General features: G+C 32.4%; 1 protein-coding gene across 7 annotated transcripts in view; it reads right to left on the bottom strand.

Moving 5' to 3' along the window:
* Positions 1-2,484: 2,484 nt before the first annotated feature.
* LOC119616510 (serine-rich adhesin for platelets) overlaps positions 2,485-17,802 on the bottom strand; it is a 32,359-nt gene continuing 17,041 nt past the window's right edge. For 5 of the 7 annotated variants that reach the window (XM_037972899.1, XM_037972900.1, XM_037972901.1 and 2 more), the window contains 4 exons: positions 13,334-13,539; positions 10,756-11,074; positions 6,398-10,678; positions 2,485-6,229 (listed from right to left, as the gene is read on the bottom strand). In XM_037972899.1, coding sequence (XP_037828827.1) covers positions 5,445-6,229; positions 6,398-10,678; positions 10,756-11,074; positions 13,334-13,539 — 5,591 coding nt within the window. In that variant the 3' untranslated portion in view covers positions 2,485-5,444. The remainder of the gene's footprint in view (positions 6,230-6,397; positions 10,679-10,755; positions 11,075-13,333; positions 13,540-17,802) is intronic. The other 2 variants (XR_005232554.1, XM_037972904.1) reach the window with 2 other exon arrangements.

Here is a 17,802-nt window from a genome sequence, read left to right as displayed (position 1 = left end):
ATATGATTTAGAATGAATTTTGATTTATTTTTTGTTTAGTTTTTGTTGTTTTACAATCACATTAAATTGTAGTTGTTTTTGTTGATTTTATTTTTAGTTGAATTTACATAGTTTATGATTTATTTTTGTTTTTTTTTATGTAAGTATAATAGTTAAGTTAAACATAATCATATTGTTGTTATTGTTATGTTTGTTGTTGCTTTACTATTTTTTTTCTAGATACAATTCTATTTAAATAATAATAATAATATTTAATAGTATGTTCAACTTGTTTTATTTAGGTATTTTTACTTTCTTTTATTAAGTTTTCTTAAATATTTACGTTTTTTTTATTTAATTATTTATCATCTACTTATTATGTATGTAGTTTTATGTGTGTGTGTATTGTGACTGTCAGTGGATATACAATTTTTATTTTATTTTAAGTTTTTACTAATTATTTTGTATTATTTGCAATTAAAGTTGTGTTAGTGTATTTAAGAGGGGGATAGTTAAGTGTTTAAAACATTTCCATACTTTTGTTTACAAGAATTAAAATAAAATTATAACAGAATTTTTATTTAAATAAAAAAAAACAAAAGAAAACTTTTCACAGTAGTTGTTGTTTGTGTACAGCAATAAAAATTATTGAGGGAATCAATGGAGGGGGCCTATAAAATTATATTTATTTAATTAATTTAAATAATAATTAAAATTGTAAACAAAAATAAATTATAATAATAACAACAACACACTTTATTTGCTTTATTTACCGTAGTTTGACTAACTATTTAAACAAAACAAAAAAAAACTATTAAAAAAATAGAACTGCTTTAGTAGTAAGCGACGCAACTACTTTAAGCGTTGCGACATTATCACATAACATTGAGATCAATCGGGGGTTGGGGGGGGTTTGTTGGAGGAGTGTCTGGGTTGATAATTTGGTACATTGATACCATAAACTGTTTTGTTTTCGTTTTCATTTAAAGTTTTCTAAAACTCTTATTTGAAAAATTCTGAAATTTTCTTGTAATTCTTGTAAACTTGCATGACAAATATTTTTGTGTATAATTTGTATGTCTATTATATTTACTACTTCAAAATTATTACATTTATGAAATATTATTATATTGTTTTTAGTTTTAGTTTCATTTAATAAAATTATAAACAATTGGCTTAATTTTTGTCCTTTTTTCAGTTTGAGAAATTGAAGAAATTTGGATTTTGAATAATTTGTATAATGATTTTATCATGCCTGGCATAATAATACATTCCGATCGAAAGTAAATAGACAACTTTCAATTGTTAAAGCTTTTGTATGTGTGACTGTCCTTTGTTTCTTAATTAACGGCCTTCGTAGGAAGTATGGTAAATATATGGTTTAACATTTTACTTTAACTGTCCCAGATATTTCTTCTTTCATCAATAAGCAGTTAATAGATATGAAATGTGATGGGATGTAGATTAATATTTTGGACTTGGACAAACTCGAACTTTGTGCAATTATTGTCGAAATATACCTTTCCATTCCTTTTTGTTTAAATAAAATAAAGCGTTATTCAAAACAAAAGTAAAAATCTGGCTTGTTTTATTAAAAATTTTGCCCAATAGAGAACTTTACTTTATGCTAAGCTTTGTAACCCACCACGAACATTCTATTGGACAATAACACAGGACAAGAAGATATAAAAAAAAGATATAAAAGAAACCCAGGGACTAGAGTAACTTTTCTAATAGTTTGAACTGCGCTGAATCTGAATATGAACTTATTTTCGAGATATCTCAGGCTAATTGTTCAAAATGACCGTTCAACAAGATATAAAATATCGAAACCCAGGGACTGAGCAACTTTTTTAATCTTTTAAAGTGCGCTGAATCCGAATCTGAACTTATTTTCGAGATATCTTAGGCTAATTGTTCAAAACGACCTTTTTCGAATAATCGAGACGTTATAACAGCGTGAAGTACTCTTTATTTTTAAAATTTGTTTTGTTTTCGGAAAGTCCTAACTATTGTCTTCAATATGAAGGTTTTATCTCTATGATATCTTGTTTTTTCTATGAAATATGTTAACCTTACGTTTGAAGAAGAAACTGTAAATACATAATAAAACTTCAACGTACGATATCTCAGCTAATAGGAGAGATATGGATATATTTCACACATTCGTACGAAACATGAATTTTCACTCCGGAACGATACGACAAAGATTGTCAACTTAGCGAGAGCTGTACCAATCTAAAGTTTGTTCCCAGGAAAATAGTCGAACTGTTACAACAACAGGATATAACAGACAAATATAGCCTGGTGACTTCACGCTGCCTTGAATATTACGAAGAATGGATTATTTTCAAAATTCCAGTTCTTATATCTTGCAAACTTAATGTGATTTAAAATTTGGATTCAGTGCACCTTAATCTTTTAGAATATTATATGTACACTGATGGCTGGGTTAAAAGTTTACTGGCCTGTGTCATGTTAAAACATAATTCGACAAAAGGATTCTTTTTTTTTTTTTGAAAGATTTTCAATTCAAGTTTCAATTTCTCAATTTTCTAGATAATTAATGTCAGTAATCTCAACAAATAGATATGTATCTATTATATAAAATATATATTAGGTATCTTTAGCTCTGATGTAAGTTGGCATGTATTTCAACTCAGTACCTAGGGACTGATAGATATGTATTTGTTGAAATTACGGGTATAACAGAATTTAATTTAAACCATCAAGCCAATTTAAACAGTTTTAGTAGTGAAACACATATTTCAAATAAAATAAAATGTAAAATGTTATAGGAAACTGTGTTGTAAAAAATTTGTTTAAAGGAAAATATAATTAAAAGACAATCCTGCACAACCTTCCTTCTGTTTATACACAGTTTGTTTTAAAGAGATGGAAAGAATATCATACAATTGTACATATAATCTTTAAGTTTCTATAAAAAACAGTTTCATTTCGTACAAATCATTAGCTCAATTATGTATTTAAATTAATGTAAACGAAGTACTTATTAACAACTTTTCGTCTATCCAGCTGGATAACTTTTCAATTACCAATATTTACATTTATATAATTTATACACAATTTCTTTCATTTCTATCTGTTTGGCTAATAAATGTTACAAAAAAAATAAAACTAAAACTAAACAATATTAAGCAATATAGAGATTAGTGTTTGTTAGTTAAATAAGACTTAATTAGAAATTTGTTTTAAAAGAAATTAAAATTATTTTAAGTTAACATAGGTTTGTTGTGGTTTTTGTAGTTTCTTTTTTTAATTGTTTTGTATAATTTGTTTGTTGTTTGTATGTATTTGTTTATTTTTATCATTTTTTTATTTTATATAAATATATTTTAATATTATGTTTGTTTTTTGTAGGTATTTACAGAAATAAACTATTAAGAAGAAAATTGTTTTGGTTGTTTTTTCTTTCTTAAATAGTAAAAAAAAATAAAACAAACAATTCACACGCATAAATTACAACTACGACTGAAAGGATAATTGTTTAATTAGAGTGAGAGAGAGAGTAAATTAAAGGAAACAAAAGTATATATTGTACTTACATACATATGTATATATGTATTAATGTATGCATGTGTTTTAGGTTTATAATTTAACTATGGGTTGTTAAATTGTTTGAGTTATTATTTAATTTCTATTAAATTGTATTGTTGTGTAATTATTCTTTTTTATTTGTAATTAAATTTGTTAAGTGAGCCTTATGTTGCTTTTATTACAGTTTTGTTTTAATCTTTGTTTTATTTGCTGTTTTGTTTGTTTGTGTAGAGTTCTCACACATTTAGCTTTGAGCCGTCTATTTGTCTAGAGCAGCCAATCTAATGTTTGTTTTGTACATAAAATATATAAACAAGGCAATGTTTTTGATCACAATGTACATACTTTTGAAAAAAGTAGAAACCCTAAGATCAAGTTATATTTATCTAAGGATTAAGCCCCGCTGAACCTGAATCAGACCTCAGATTTAAGATATTGCGTCCTGAAGTTTGAAAAAACGCCATTTTGGTCCAATTTTATTTATAAAATGTTGTTATGCCATCCGAAAGTCCATTCTGTAAACATTAAAATAAAGATTCGGATTTAGCGCAGCATAATCATTTAGAAAAATACATTTTGATCTCTGGGTTAAAAATTTGTTTTAAATGGCACAAAATAACATGAAAAACTTGTTTAAGTAAATATCTTTTAAAAATGGGTATGTATTGAGTGTTTCGATTCGAAAGAAAACACTTTCGAAAGTCAATGCTTAAAGCATAACCTATAAAATGAAATTGTTTTCGAAACCAGTTACAAAATAACCACTCAAAATGTGTTTTCATTCAATTAAAATTAGAACATTAGTAAAAAGAAACGCATTATCTAAATTTTATACAAAAAGTGTATGATAAGTACTTTTGAAGCGTTTAGATATAAATAGTTGTATATTTTCTCTATATTAGAAACAATTAATTATTTTTTAAGTACAAATAATTATTAAAAAAAATAGTTAAATTCTGCTTATTAACGTGCACATTCTTCATCCTATTCATAAACGCTAACAAAGTATGTTAAAGCATTAAATTGTATCTTAAAAGTAAACAAAAACATTGCCTCATTATTTTGAACTTTACTGCAGCTGATAATGTCTAATCTTTGTCTATAACTCTAACTATCTACATACATCTGTAGGTATATGTATCTTGACTTGTAATTTACATTCCTAAGTTTAGCAAATTCCACTGTTACTGTTTTTTTATTTTTTGTATATGTATATATTTTGTTGGTTAATGATTTTTGTTTAACTATTTAGCTAAATATCACACTTAATTAGATACGATTACGACAGAAACAAATTCACAATTACTGAATAAGAAAAAAAAATTATAATGAAAACAATATAATTATTATAAAAAGTGGCTTAAACTAAACTAGCTAGGTAGTTATGGTAGTAGTAGACGACATATTCTGATAATAAAGACCATAATAATTATTTATTTATACATACAAGTATGATTAAAACAAAAAATAAGAAATAAAAATATTAAAATAAAAAAAAAAAAAAAACTTAAAATTAACAAAAAAAAATATATATAGTTGTGTGTAGCAAATTCATAACGAAAAAATTAATTATTATAACTATAAAACAAACAAAAAAATATTAAATAAAGAGGGTGTAGGGGCAGGGGCGATAGGTGTGGGGATTAGTTTAAAAAAAAATATATAACAAAATTAATAATTTAATAATAAACAACTTACAACAAGGCAACAAAGTAAGATTTAGGTTGGTGTAGGGTGGTAGAACGAACGGTATTTATATTTATATTTGTGTGTGTGTGTTTGTGTTTGAATACGAGTTTGCACCTTCAGCACATACAAAAAAACGTATAGTAGTGCCATTTTAATGCAACACTATTGTATTCACAATTTAATAATGTTGTATTCATATTGTTGTTGCTGTTGTTTGTTTAAGTATTGTGCGCAGGTAATTCACTTTCAATGCCACTTGTTGCTGCGACAGTTGAATGTTGTATTTGTGTTGTGGTTGTAGGCGGTGGTGGAGTTACTGCTGCTGCAGTTGCTGGTGAGTCAATAATAGTTGTTTCATTATTATCATCATTTGGCTCAAAATTAATTGTTGCTGCTGCGGTAGTTATAGCAGCACTGCTGCCATATAATTTTTGCATTTTATGCAAGGTTTCTTCGTTAATTGTATGTTCAGGCGATATATTCTCTTTTATCTCCTGCTTAACATCGGTGGGTATACAATCCGCATTACATTCAGTGGTTAGCATAGTGCCACACAAACATCCAGTTGCTGTGCCAACACAACCACAACCGCAGTACTCGCCGGCCCGCCCTAACAACATTCCGCTGTTACTTTCGCTGGCTGTCGGTTGAACATTAAGTGCTGAGGCTGTGGTCATTGTTGTGCTACTGGTAGACGCTGTGGTTACTGGTTCATTGCCAAATGATAGATTTTGACGAAATACTTGTTTGCTAAAGTCGCGCAATTGTTTTGCGGCATCGAAAAATGATCTTGATTGTTCGGTTACAACTGCTGCTGCTGTTGTTGCTACAGTATTGGCCAAATCTACGTTGTTTGTAGCAGCTGCTGTTATAATATCATTGCCAAGTTTCGTCCATGATGGTGGGGATTGCTTTCGCAAAGGTACTAGACTCGTTTGTGACTTTTGTTGCTGCTGTGCAGCTAAAACCGCGGCTGCTGCAGCTTCTGCATATGTTGGTGGTGCTAAAAATAAGAAAAAAGAAAAGAGATTTAAAAAAACCATAATCTGCTTTCTAGAAATCTATAATGAAATGTTTGACAAATCATTGTAAACTATTAGATTTAGATTTTGTCACTCATCTTGGAGAACAGTGGCAAAATTTAAAAACAAAAACTCAAAATAGTACTTACACTGGCTCAATTGTGTGGCCGCTGTATTTGTTGTCGATGATGCTACTGGTGGTTTTGACTCTGGCGATGAGCTACGCTGAAAGATGGTAGTTGGATTGTGAAATAATGTCAACAGTTTATCAACTGCTGTTGGATTTGAAATCCAGGATACTTTACGTACGCGTTGTTGTTGCTGTTGTGGTTCCTGTTGCTGTGCAGCAGGTTGCATTATATTTTCGTTTGACGTTTCAACAATATTGCCAATATTTTCTCTGGCTGCAGCAGCGGCGGCTGCGGCAGCAACTGGACCAAACACCTCATTAACAGTATTTTTGGTTAACGTAATGTCATTGTCACTGAACACTGCAATTGGGCATTGGCCAGATCCAGTTAGGTCATGTTGTTGCTGTTTGCTTAATGCTTCATTAGAATGAACCGATGATACTGGTGATATAGATGAGTCTGAGCTATCTGTGTTACTAGCAGGAGAAGTAGAGGAAGAGGACGATGATGAAGATGACGTAGATGAGTCAGAAGAGGAGGATAATGTGGAGAGGAGCGATGGTGAAGGCTGTAGGTTATTGGAACTTATTGGTACTGTTACTGGAGTCGTTGATAATGGTGCCGGTGTTGTTGTTGAAGTTTGTGTCTGATTGGTAATGTTGTTGTCATTTGTTATTGTATTATTTGTACTTTGCTCACATTGTTGTATTGTGGTTGTTGTTCTTGTTCCTGATGATATTTCTGCTTCCGCTGGTGTTTTCATTGCAGAAGTGTCCCGATGCAATTTCAAAATAGGTGTAGTATTTATTGTTGCAGATGTTTCGGTGGTAGTATTGAACTCTTGCTGTGGCGTAATTATGGTGGGCGGCGGCGTAACAAATGTTGTTGGGGGTGTAACTTGTGCTGCTGTCGTAATACTACTACTACCACTAATGAGTGAATCCTGCCGCCGTTCATCTGTACGTTTATGCGATTGTGTGGGTGGCGTAGTCTCTAAATATCCCGTTAATGACTCTTTAGCATTTCGCGATATGGGCGTTGGTGGAGGATTAATTGGAGGTGTTATGGGTTGGGTAAAGCGACTGGTCAAGGGTAGATTAGGATCTTCGTATACTTTACGCACTAGGAAACGTGAACGTGGTGAAACCGACAATCGCTTAATAGATTGCGTCGATGACGAAATTGTTGCCATTGATGGTAGCGAACAGGATGTTGGTAGCGAGGTAGATGTAATGTTTTGATAAATAGGATCATTACCTCCTCTTTCCGTTGCTGAGGATAATGGTATAGCTGCGCTACTCATAGAAACAGCCTTTGCGGCAACAAGACTGTTGCCAATCGGTTTTTGTGTATTTGGCGATGTTAGTGGGCTGGCTTCTGGCACCCGAAAAACTTGAAACCTACTAGCACGATTTGGTGACGACGATGGAGATATTGTAGTTGGACTGGGTACTGGGGAGCGCAATCTTGTACCGGTTTTGCGTTTAATATCTAATTTGCTATTAGACACAGAAACTACAACATTTTTCGTCGTATCCACAACCGGTCGGCTTTGGCAAGTTAATGATATCTTTCGCGATCCAAGGTAATAACCTCCTCGTCTCTTGCCCATTACATTTGCCGCAGATTTTTCCTGTTGGATTTGAGCTTGTGTTTTTTCATTGCGGGAACACATCGATCGTACATTTTCTAAGACGCGTGCATAGTCTAAATGGGCTTCACTACCCACGGAGAGACGTTTGGGCTCATCGTCAATGTCAATTTGCGTTACGGTGGTATTCGATTTTAAAACTTCGGCTATTTTTGTAAGACTTTCCACTTCTAACTTGTTGTCGCGTATGTCGATTCGTTGCAGGGTGCTGTTCCCACCGAACGTTAGAATGGACGATAGCGTCTCTATACCTTTGGCACTGAGGTGGGCGCTCTGTAGGCCCAGAGTGGTTAATGTAGTATTTTTTGTAAGACTTTCCTTTATTGTAGTTACGAAGTCATTTGACAGACAATTCTTGCCAATATTGAGCAGTTCTAGCGAGACAGTTTCCGCTAGTAAGTCTGAGATGTAGAGGCCAGATTCCTTTGTTAAGTTGTTGTTCCAGACTGCCAGTGCCTTTAGGCCGCCTGGTGTTCTTGTGCCAAGCTCTGGCGTAGCGTCCATAGGCCGTTGCTGCCGCGTTAGTGTATCGTTTTTAGTAATTTTTTCGTTAAGGTTGGATGAGGATGAAAAATTTAAGTCGCCACTGCCTATACTGCCATCCAACGAATTGTCGCTGCACAGACTATCTGTGCTTTGAGACCGATTGCGAGAAGACTGGGTCAAAAATCCGCAGTTGGATTCTGTACGCCGTAAACCACTGCTTGCTCCGCCCGGGGATGTGGATGGTGGCGGTGGTGTAGGTGTGGGACTGGGGCTAGTACATATTGTACTATTCGATTTGTACTTCTGTGTAAGGCTTTCCTGAGCAATTGTCACCTTTGGTATTTTATCGCGAACTTCATTCGCAGTTGTAACTTGAGGTTCCGTAGGCTCTTCCAAAGTAACAAAGCCTACTTGAACCGTGGGAGGTGTTGTTGTCGTAACAGTGGGCAGCGAAGAAGAAAGGCAAGAATTAATAGGCGAATCGGCTGCCAGACGTTCTCTTTCTGTTAAAGGCGTTGAAAGATTGGTGAAAGGTGGAGTTGGTGGGGTAGGTGTGGATGATGGCGTCACTTGAGCTGCGGCCGCTATAAGGCATTCGTTGGATTCCGATGCAATTGTGGCTGTCTCAATAGCCAACTCTTTGGCAATTTCATCGAATCGTGTACTTTCAAGCGATGTAGATAGGCGGGTAAATTCTTCCGGCAGATGACGACTAATATCACCTTCCGAGGCACTTTCGAATGCGGAGTCCGTACTGTGGGTGTCATCGAAATCCTCTCCCAGTTTTGTATTCTTGTTAACATCCAAAGCTCGGCTGGCAGCATGATGTTGCATCACATTTGAGTGGTCCCCCGTACGCATGTCGACGTCATCACCAACCGCCACTCGAGATACACTTCCACCACTCACAAGACAGTCGCTCTCCTCTGCAGTCACTTCAAACACACCCGATCTTGCTACATTTTGATCGTTGGCAATATTTGAGAAGGCGGGTGAACACGATGTATGTGTAGAGGATAATGGCATATTGATTGTTTGGGGGGTTGAATTATTGTTATTATTGTTGTTGTTATTATTATTAATTACTAGCGTATTTTGAATATTTGCTGTATTACTCAAGTTGACGGGAGAATTAACTAAAACTACATTTGTCTCATCCAGTGTGACATTGTTACCAGCGATAAACGGACATTCTCGAGGAGAATTTTGAAAAACTATCGCTATTTCTTTTCCATCTTTATTACCTTCTGAGGATGCAGTACTTGTTGGATTTACAATGGCACTAGTCAACGTCACTGTACCCTCACTTAGAGATGTTACTTCCAAGCCTAAGGTGTTTGTTGGAGCTTTTGTATTTGTACTTGTACTTGTTGTAGTGGTAGCAGCAGAATCGAATATTTCATCACTAATTAAACTAGCATCTTCAGAATTACAGGCGGCTAAGGTGTCTGTGGATAAGTTGGATGCGCCGTCTTCGCTACTGCTTTCACTGTTCATCGATAAAAGTTTATCAAGCATGGATTGACCGCCACTGGTGCTTTGCAATGGGTTTCTAATCGTACTGGAACGTACTGTGTCATCAGTATCTTCATCGCCATCATTTTCATCGATTGTCGATCCAACAGATGATATTAATGGAGGTTTCACTTTATGTTGTTCATGTACGACATCATCACTCCCCGTTTCTACTGCGACACCTTTCACTTTTTCTTCAATTGATGGCAAGATAGACGGTGTTTCCTTACACATGTTACTCTCACTAACTAAATCACTGCTTTTTGATGTCGCTTTCAATGACTGTGTTTCATTTGGTTGTTGGTCCTTTTTGGCATTCCAATCTAATGTCGCATTATCACCTTTGTCCGCAAGATCCACAGGAGGAGAGGATTCAACTGGCGACATACATTCACCATCACCATCATCGTCTATGGCAGCTGTACGTTGAAATGTTGTTCGTCGTTCCATCTCAATGGATTGCATAATCAAAGCCTTAACTATGTGACGCAAACCCTCGTCCCTTATATTATTATTGCTTATATCGATTAGCTCTATATAATGATTACATTTCAGCATTCCCGCTATTGTATCAGCATCATGGCAATCTAAATCGTTATGTGCCAGCCAAAGTTCTTTTAGAACTTTATTGTGGAAAAGTTTATAACCTGTAGATCATTAATTTATTAAAATATTTAAATAAATTACTGAATTTCATAAGAAAAAGTTAATCAATATTACTTACACAAACCGCTCAACGGTGCCCCTTTTAAACCACAATGTTCTAATTTTAACGTATGCAAATTGGAAGTACTTAAAGCATTTCCTAAAAGATCTGCACTTAGTTTTGATATTGGATTGCCTTCTGCATTTAGCACCTGCAGTTCCTGACTGTGACTTATCATATAAGTGCATGATATCCAACTTCGATGTGTCATGCCAGCGGCATTTGACGAAATGTCTAATTCATGTGCAGCCTCATAATATTCAATCATATCAAAAAGGGCACTGGCCGCCGCTTCGTCCAATTTACAATCGGAGAGATCTATTGATTTGTACTGCACCTGAAATTATGATATTAAAAACAGATTAATTATATATATTAATGTATAATTCGATATTTTTATAAATAATATTAAAAGTAACTGAATTAAGAATTACTTAAAGATCAGTGATTATATAAAAATCAATCTTCTAATTCTGTATTTGACTTCTCGATTATTTGGTTTTTTGGTTAAGGGTCAGAAGGAGTATGCAAGAGCAACTCCATTCGAAGGCGGCTGTTTTACATTGTGATACCCTTTATCCAGATCAAAAGACATTTAATCTGTCTTTTGAAAATACACAAAGAAGAGACAGTGAGTAAGGAAATTCCATACGTTCTTAGTCATCATTTTCAGGAAATGTGTATGCAATGGAAATATAAGAGGATATCAAAACTCTCGATACAGTTTAAAATCGAAAACTTAGCTTATTTTCCTGATAAATCCTAACCTATTGCATGGATTGCATTCAGCAATAACCACTGTTTTGTAGTACAATGACAAATTGTTTGCTGCTCAATCGGTTCAAGTTCCTCAACTTCCTCGCATAATCTGCAGTAGTCCAGTATAGTATTTTTCTAACTCTAATTGAAATCTCATAATCTTGGTTGCCGTTAAATCAAATCTTGGATACAAGGCCTTAAACTTTGCATTCCATTTTACTATTCCATCCATATAAATCATCTATAAGTAAGAATAGTCTTAGCAACCGATGTGTAAATCAAGTTCGCCATATCTGGTTGCAGGCTACAATTCTTTCCGATGGAATTCTTGAACCTATAGTAGACGTTGAACCCTTTCTTCATTTCCTTCAGAGAACTTTTCCGCCATGTAAGTTTGCTATCGGGGAAGGTACCTAAATACTTAGTTCTATTAAAAACTTTATTAAACATAAATCGACGTCATCTATCCTATGTAATTCTATTTTTTTCCTAAATCGATTGGTAAAAAGAACCAGCTCTCTTTTCGCAGGATGTTGTGAAAATATAAATGAAAATTAACATTAAATTGGCGGACTTTCGATAATTAATAATTAATTATAGGATTAATTTTCCTCGTTATTATTGTTATCTAGTTTAAACTTTCTCACAAAAAACATGTAAACTTTGGTGTAAAAAGCTTTGAAACTTTGTTGTAATAAAAAGGAAAATAATCGATATGTAATTTATTTAAAGTTAAAACTGATATAAATTTCTCACTTCAAAATACTTTTTGAATTAAATTAATATAAATTATGTTATGAGTACATTAATAGTTAACGAGCTATAACCAAAACACATTATCTTATCTAAGTTTTGACAGCGTACGAAAAAAAATTATAAATGGATATTTATAATTGTTTATTTGCAAATATTGTTAGTACAAAAAAATTGTATACACAATAAAATAAATTCTAATACATAACTTAAACGTGTTGATCGCTAATCTTCAAATAAAAAGTGAGAAATCTAAAAAGAATACATTTTTTAAACAACCATATCTCGTGCTGAATTTTGATTAAATTTGACACATTTTTTGCCATTTATTAACGGGTGCAAAAAATAATATGTACAAATGTATGCAATAAGAAATTAAAGGGGATCTCGAAATTTATTTTTACACTTCTAAAATGAATATGTTAATAAAATTATAAAAAAGCTACAAAAAATTTAAATAAATTGTGGAAACCGTAGGTTTTCAAAAAATTAAATTAAAAGAAAAAATTTGGTCTTTTTTGCTGTCCTTTATATATTTTTACACTTTAAAAATATCCATAAACAAAATAAGATTATAAGTTACAAAAAATTAGGTGTTTTTTATAATTTCCATACTAATCACCTTCTAAGCTACAAATTTCAAATTATTATTTTTTTTTTTTTTTTTTTTTTTTTTTGTATTTGCATTTTCTAATGACAACATTGAAAGAAAATCACACTCAGTAGTTATGAAGTAATAAGAAATAAGAAATTTAGTTCTTAAGTTTGTCATTTTCTTATATTTTTAGGTCATGACTATATTTTGTTTTTGTATCAATTACTCTATATTTTGTATTTACATCATCATGTTGTATACAAAAATATTTTAGGGTGTTGACATATAGTCATACACACACACCGACAATAACAAATGATTATCCTTCAAATGTTGTACAAAAAAAATTCCATTTCCAAGACGACAATATTATGATGATTACGTCTATGCGTCTAACTTTTTGTCTGGTCTTTTTTTCCAGTTTAATATATAGTTTATAATATAAAACTTTTTTTCATACTATTTCTACTTTTTCTGTTCTTAACTTACCCTTTTTAATACTTCTTCTAATGCTTCACAATCACTTGGCGCCAATTTGATTGACTTCAGTGATAGTAGTGGTTGTCGCCTCAATTGTTTGGTAAGATCCACTGCCTTTAAATGGTCCAATATTGATTGCAATGGTTTTGTGTTGTGCTTTTGACATGACGTTATATACAATTCAGCAATTTCCGAAATACTTTTAACCATACAAACTGTAAAATAGAGAAAATAGAAGAAATTTTAATAATGTTATTTTATAAGAAAAAAATCAAGTTAATCGATAAAAAAAGAAAGATAATATGTAAAATGTGTAGATATCCTACTTTGTTAAGCAAATAAATTTTAATAAATTTTCCATTCAGACAGTTTCATCGTCAAAGAAAACCTTTTCCAATTTTATTAAAATTTCTAAGTCAATAGAAGATATTTAAACAGCATCATGTTACTTATTTAATTTTAAAGTACATATTATTTGACATTTATTTTACCCATACATACATATGTATAATAATAATTCAATAGGTCAAACGGAAGTTGAAAAATAATATTTAATCAATAATTCAAATTAAAAGTTATCGATTACAATTTCAATTTACAGAGAGATATAAAAGTATATTCCCGTATTCTTCAGTTTGACAGCTTTTGGCTAGAAATAGTCAGAATTAATCAGAAAATTAAAAAAACCTCTCAAAATTTTGAGTACTGGAAATCCTATTTATTCTACACTTTTTCACGATATTTGCTTATTTTAGGAAATATCAAAAAGAGTACAACGCTTAAGTGATTTCTATTCAAAGTAAATCTACTTTTAAGGACATATCTACACCTCTGATAGAATTTCCTACTGGGGAGGATTGGCTTGTATTCGAAAGACTGTTTGATAGTGCAGTTTTCACTTACGGGTCCAAGATGGATACCATGTCACTTATACCGACATGAAACCATCCTTCAGACTACCTAACGAATGTAGTGTCTTCCAAGCAGAGTTTCTAGCGATCTCGATAGTCAAGCTGCTCTCAGAGCATTGTCACATGGTACATTCTCGCCAGTTGTAGAATGTAGAAATGCATTTAAGAACATTATGTAACTGATTACTGCAATGTGCATGGTAATGAGGTTGCGACGACCTAGATAGATAAGATTCGTACCTTCTGTCACCATTATAGGTTATTATTCGAGAGAATCCGTGGTATCATCAATCCGTCCTGGAATAGTAGAATGGATTGCAAAATATCAAAGTCTTTATGGCCAACACATTATGTGAGGGCTACCCAGATACTTATAGGACTGGATAGACATTGGATAGTAAAAGGATTCTGATAGGGATGCTAATGGGGCATTACTCAATTAGGGCCTTTGTCAGTAAGTGGGAGAGTAATAAACAAAACTATTGCAGGTTATGAGAAGATGCAGAGGAACAAGAGACAATCAAGTTACCATCCTTGAACACAGAATCTCAGGTTAAAACGCTTGGGGAATAGGTTCCATGAATTAGACATTTGTAGTGTGATTATGATTATCTCACATTCCTTTCTTTAGGAACTAGAGCTGTTTCAATTTAATTCTCATCTCTACCTATTTTCATTCTTTTTTGTTTACTTCTAGTGTTTTGTTTCTTTATCTTTAGATATTCACTCTCTATGAAGGGAATCACAGTAGTACTTATGGTCTCCGAATGGATGTGCACTTAAATGGGAAGTCAAATCATGTCCCAAAGATTACTAATTTGCAATTGTAAATTAAAATTCTAACATATCAGACCAATTTTCAAACGTCAATGATTTCTTATGACCACATAACTCATATTTTTAAATAACAATAAATTTCAAACATAATTTGTCTCAATATTTGATGACATTATCGCTCAACAATAATCAGCAAATACAAATATTGTTTCTTCAATTTGGCTTAAAATATTGTACAAGAAAAAAGAAAACAAAAAGAACGACAAAAAGAAGAAAAAACAAATTATTAAATATTTTGATAAGTAACCGCAATGTTTATTATTATATAAAAAATATAAAACGAAAACAAATCAAGAAGAACTATAAAGACTAATGTGCTTTGTACCGTGCTGTATGTATACATTTCATTTCGTTGTATAGCACCTGGAATTACCTTAAACAAAATACAAATAAAAAACCAAAAAAAAAAAAAAAAGAGCAAAAAGTTAAAAACAAATAAATTTTGAAAATAAACAAATAACAACTTCAGATAAAAGCTGTTGAATACCAAATATATATATTTTTTTATTTATGTCAAAATTTCTGTGGGTCCGCTTACTTTTAAATGAAAAATAGGTTTGTTTTTGTTTACTTAAGTATTTATGTATTTATTTGTTCTCGCATTGTATCAATTGACAAAACAATATTTTGCTTTATATATTTTTTTAATACTAGACTCATTTTGATAGTATTTTTTTATTATTTTTCGTCTAATTCACGTGGTCATACAATAACATACGCTGTTTGATATCGTTTTGTAACATAAAATTATTTTTATGACTTTTTATTTATCTAAATTATTACTGTCACGTCTTTAATCATAACCAAACATTTAAAAGCATATTTTTTCTAACTAGCACATGCAAAAACAAAAAATAACTTTTTCCCTTTGTATTTAGGTTTAGATAAAAAGGGTAGCCACTCAGTCAATCATGAGTAGCTCACATGGGTCCACCCAATTGCGGTCCCGTTGTGATGCACTATAGGTCGTAGGAGTCCACTCACTACTTCCAGATTTAAACCAACCGGTTTGATTCACAAAGTTTAAGATAATTTGAAGGCATATCCAAGATAGCTCATCCAAACCAGATAGAGCACCAAAGACGAAACAATGTTATCTGTTTCCATTGAATGACAGGCAGTAGCAGTAGAGGTGAGGTATTGTTTCCTCTTCCTCCTCATTATTACATCTTACAGGAGTTTCTATATTCGAGACCTATTATTCTGTCGTGATTGCCAATTGCACAGTGTCCCGTTATGACTGTTACCAGTATTCTTATCTATTTCCTGCGAAAGCTTAACCTCGAAGTGAGACAGGTAGTTTCGCTGAACCATCTGATTTGAGCGGTTTCATATATTCTGAACAAGTGACATACAGTTTGTAAGGGAGGTACCAGTAAATGCGTCGATTTTATATTCCCCTCGCATCCCACCATTCCTGGCAATGACTCGCTATTTCATTCAGTGATACCCGGCATTCTTCAGTTAACCTAGATGTCGTAAAGATACCCGCTAGATTTCTGATAGCAGCTTTGCTGTCCGTTTATGTACATATATCACGACTCAGCCAGTCTCTGCCGGTAAAAAACTACAATAATTAGGTAGCCTAAAAGAGGGTCTGATTCAAAATTTTTCAATGTAAAAGCCAACACCAACCCTTCCACTCCTCTTGGAGCCGTCAGTGTAAACATTTGTTACACTAATAGTTGAGTGGGACTCGGGTACTGAATTCCTAGCAGGAACTCGGATATGGAAGCGTCTGTCGAAATGAGGTTTCGCAAAGATACAAGTATTCGAAGCGTTTTATTATTCGTGTATGCCCTATGCCTTTATTGCCAGACCACGAACCACATACGTTTAGTAAGATTGCAGAATTTAGGGCCAATTGAATCGCCATCAGGTCAGCTGGCAACCAGTTCATTATAATTAGTAGGACATTCGTTGGCGTCGTCCTCATTGCTCCCGTTCAAATGTGATATGTTCTATGTTCAGAGGTTTAAAAATACATAAGGCCAAAAATAGTACCAAAATACAATACGAAAAAGTAACAGACAGCCGTCCGCATATTTTTTTGAATAAACAACGACAAATGTAACACTTTTGTTGTTTCTGGAATTACTGATTTTAACCCTTTTTACCCCCTAAAAATTCGAACTTCTCTAGATTATAGATTCAAACGTTTAGGCTGTGCGACGATCAATCAGTCAATAACGCGACTCTTTTATATAAGTATATTTGTATGTATAGATAACAACCGATTTATAACATAAATCTCATATAAAAAGATATGTATGTATGTATTGTACATAACCATACATTTGCTCATTAGATTATCTTCGATAAAAAATAAAATATAACAGTATATTTTTAGAAAAAGCACAAAGTACTACTTTCGTTAAGGACACTCAATAAATAAAGGACACTTGAAAACATAATCAAAGTATCAAACTAATAACTGAACAAACTTGGAAATAAAAACTTATTCAATTAAATTAAAATTTATTTCGGAAACCATATAAAATTTCAAGAGTAGAATAAATATTTTAGATATTTATTTTAAACAAATAAACAAGCAAACAAATAATAAATAGTAATAATGGTAGCGGTCATAAAATACAAATTTCAATAATTAAATAAATTTGTCGATTTTGTTTAATAGTTTTAACACGCATGTATGTATATAACAGGAATGGATAGCTTTGGCACTCGAATAAATTTCTTGAAATGTGTGTAAAAAATATGATTATTTTT

This window comes from Lucilia sericata, unplaced genomic scaffold, assembly GCF_015586225.1.
Source record: "Lucilia sericata isolate MDLA Ls3-8-SP2 unplaced genomic scaffold, ASM1558622v1 Contig000077F_arrow, whole genome shotgun sequence".
Lineage (NCBI taxonomy): Eukaryota > Metazoa > Arthropoda > Insecta > Diptera > Calliphoridae > Lucilia > Lucilia sericata.
Note: the sequence above shows the minus strand (reverse complement) of the source record. Positions and strands in the feature narration are given on the sequence as shown.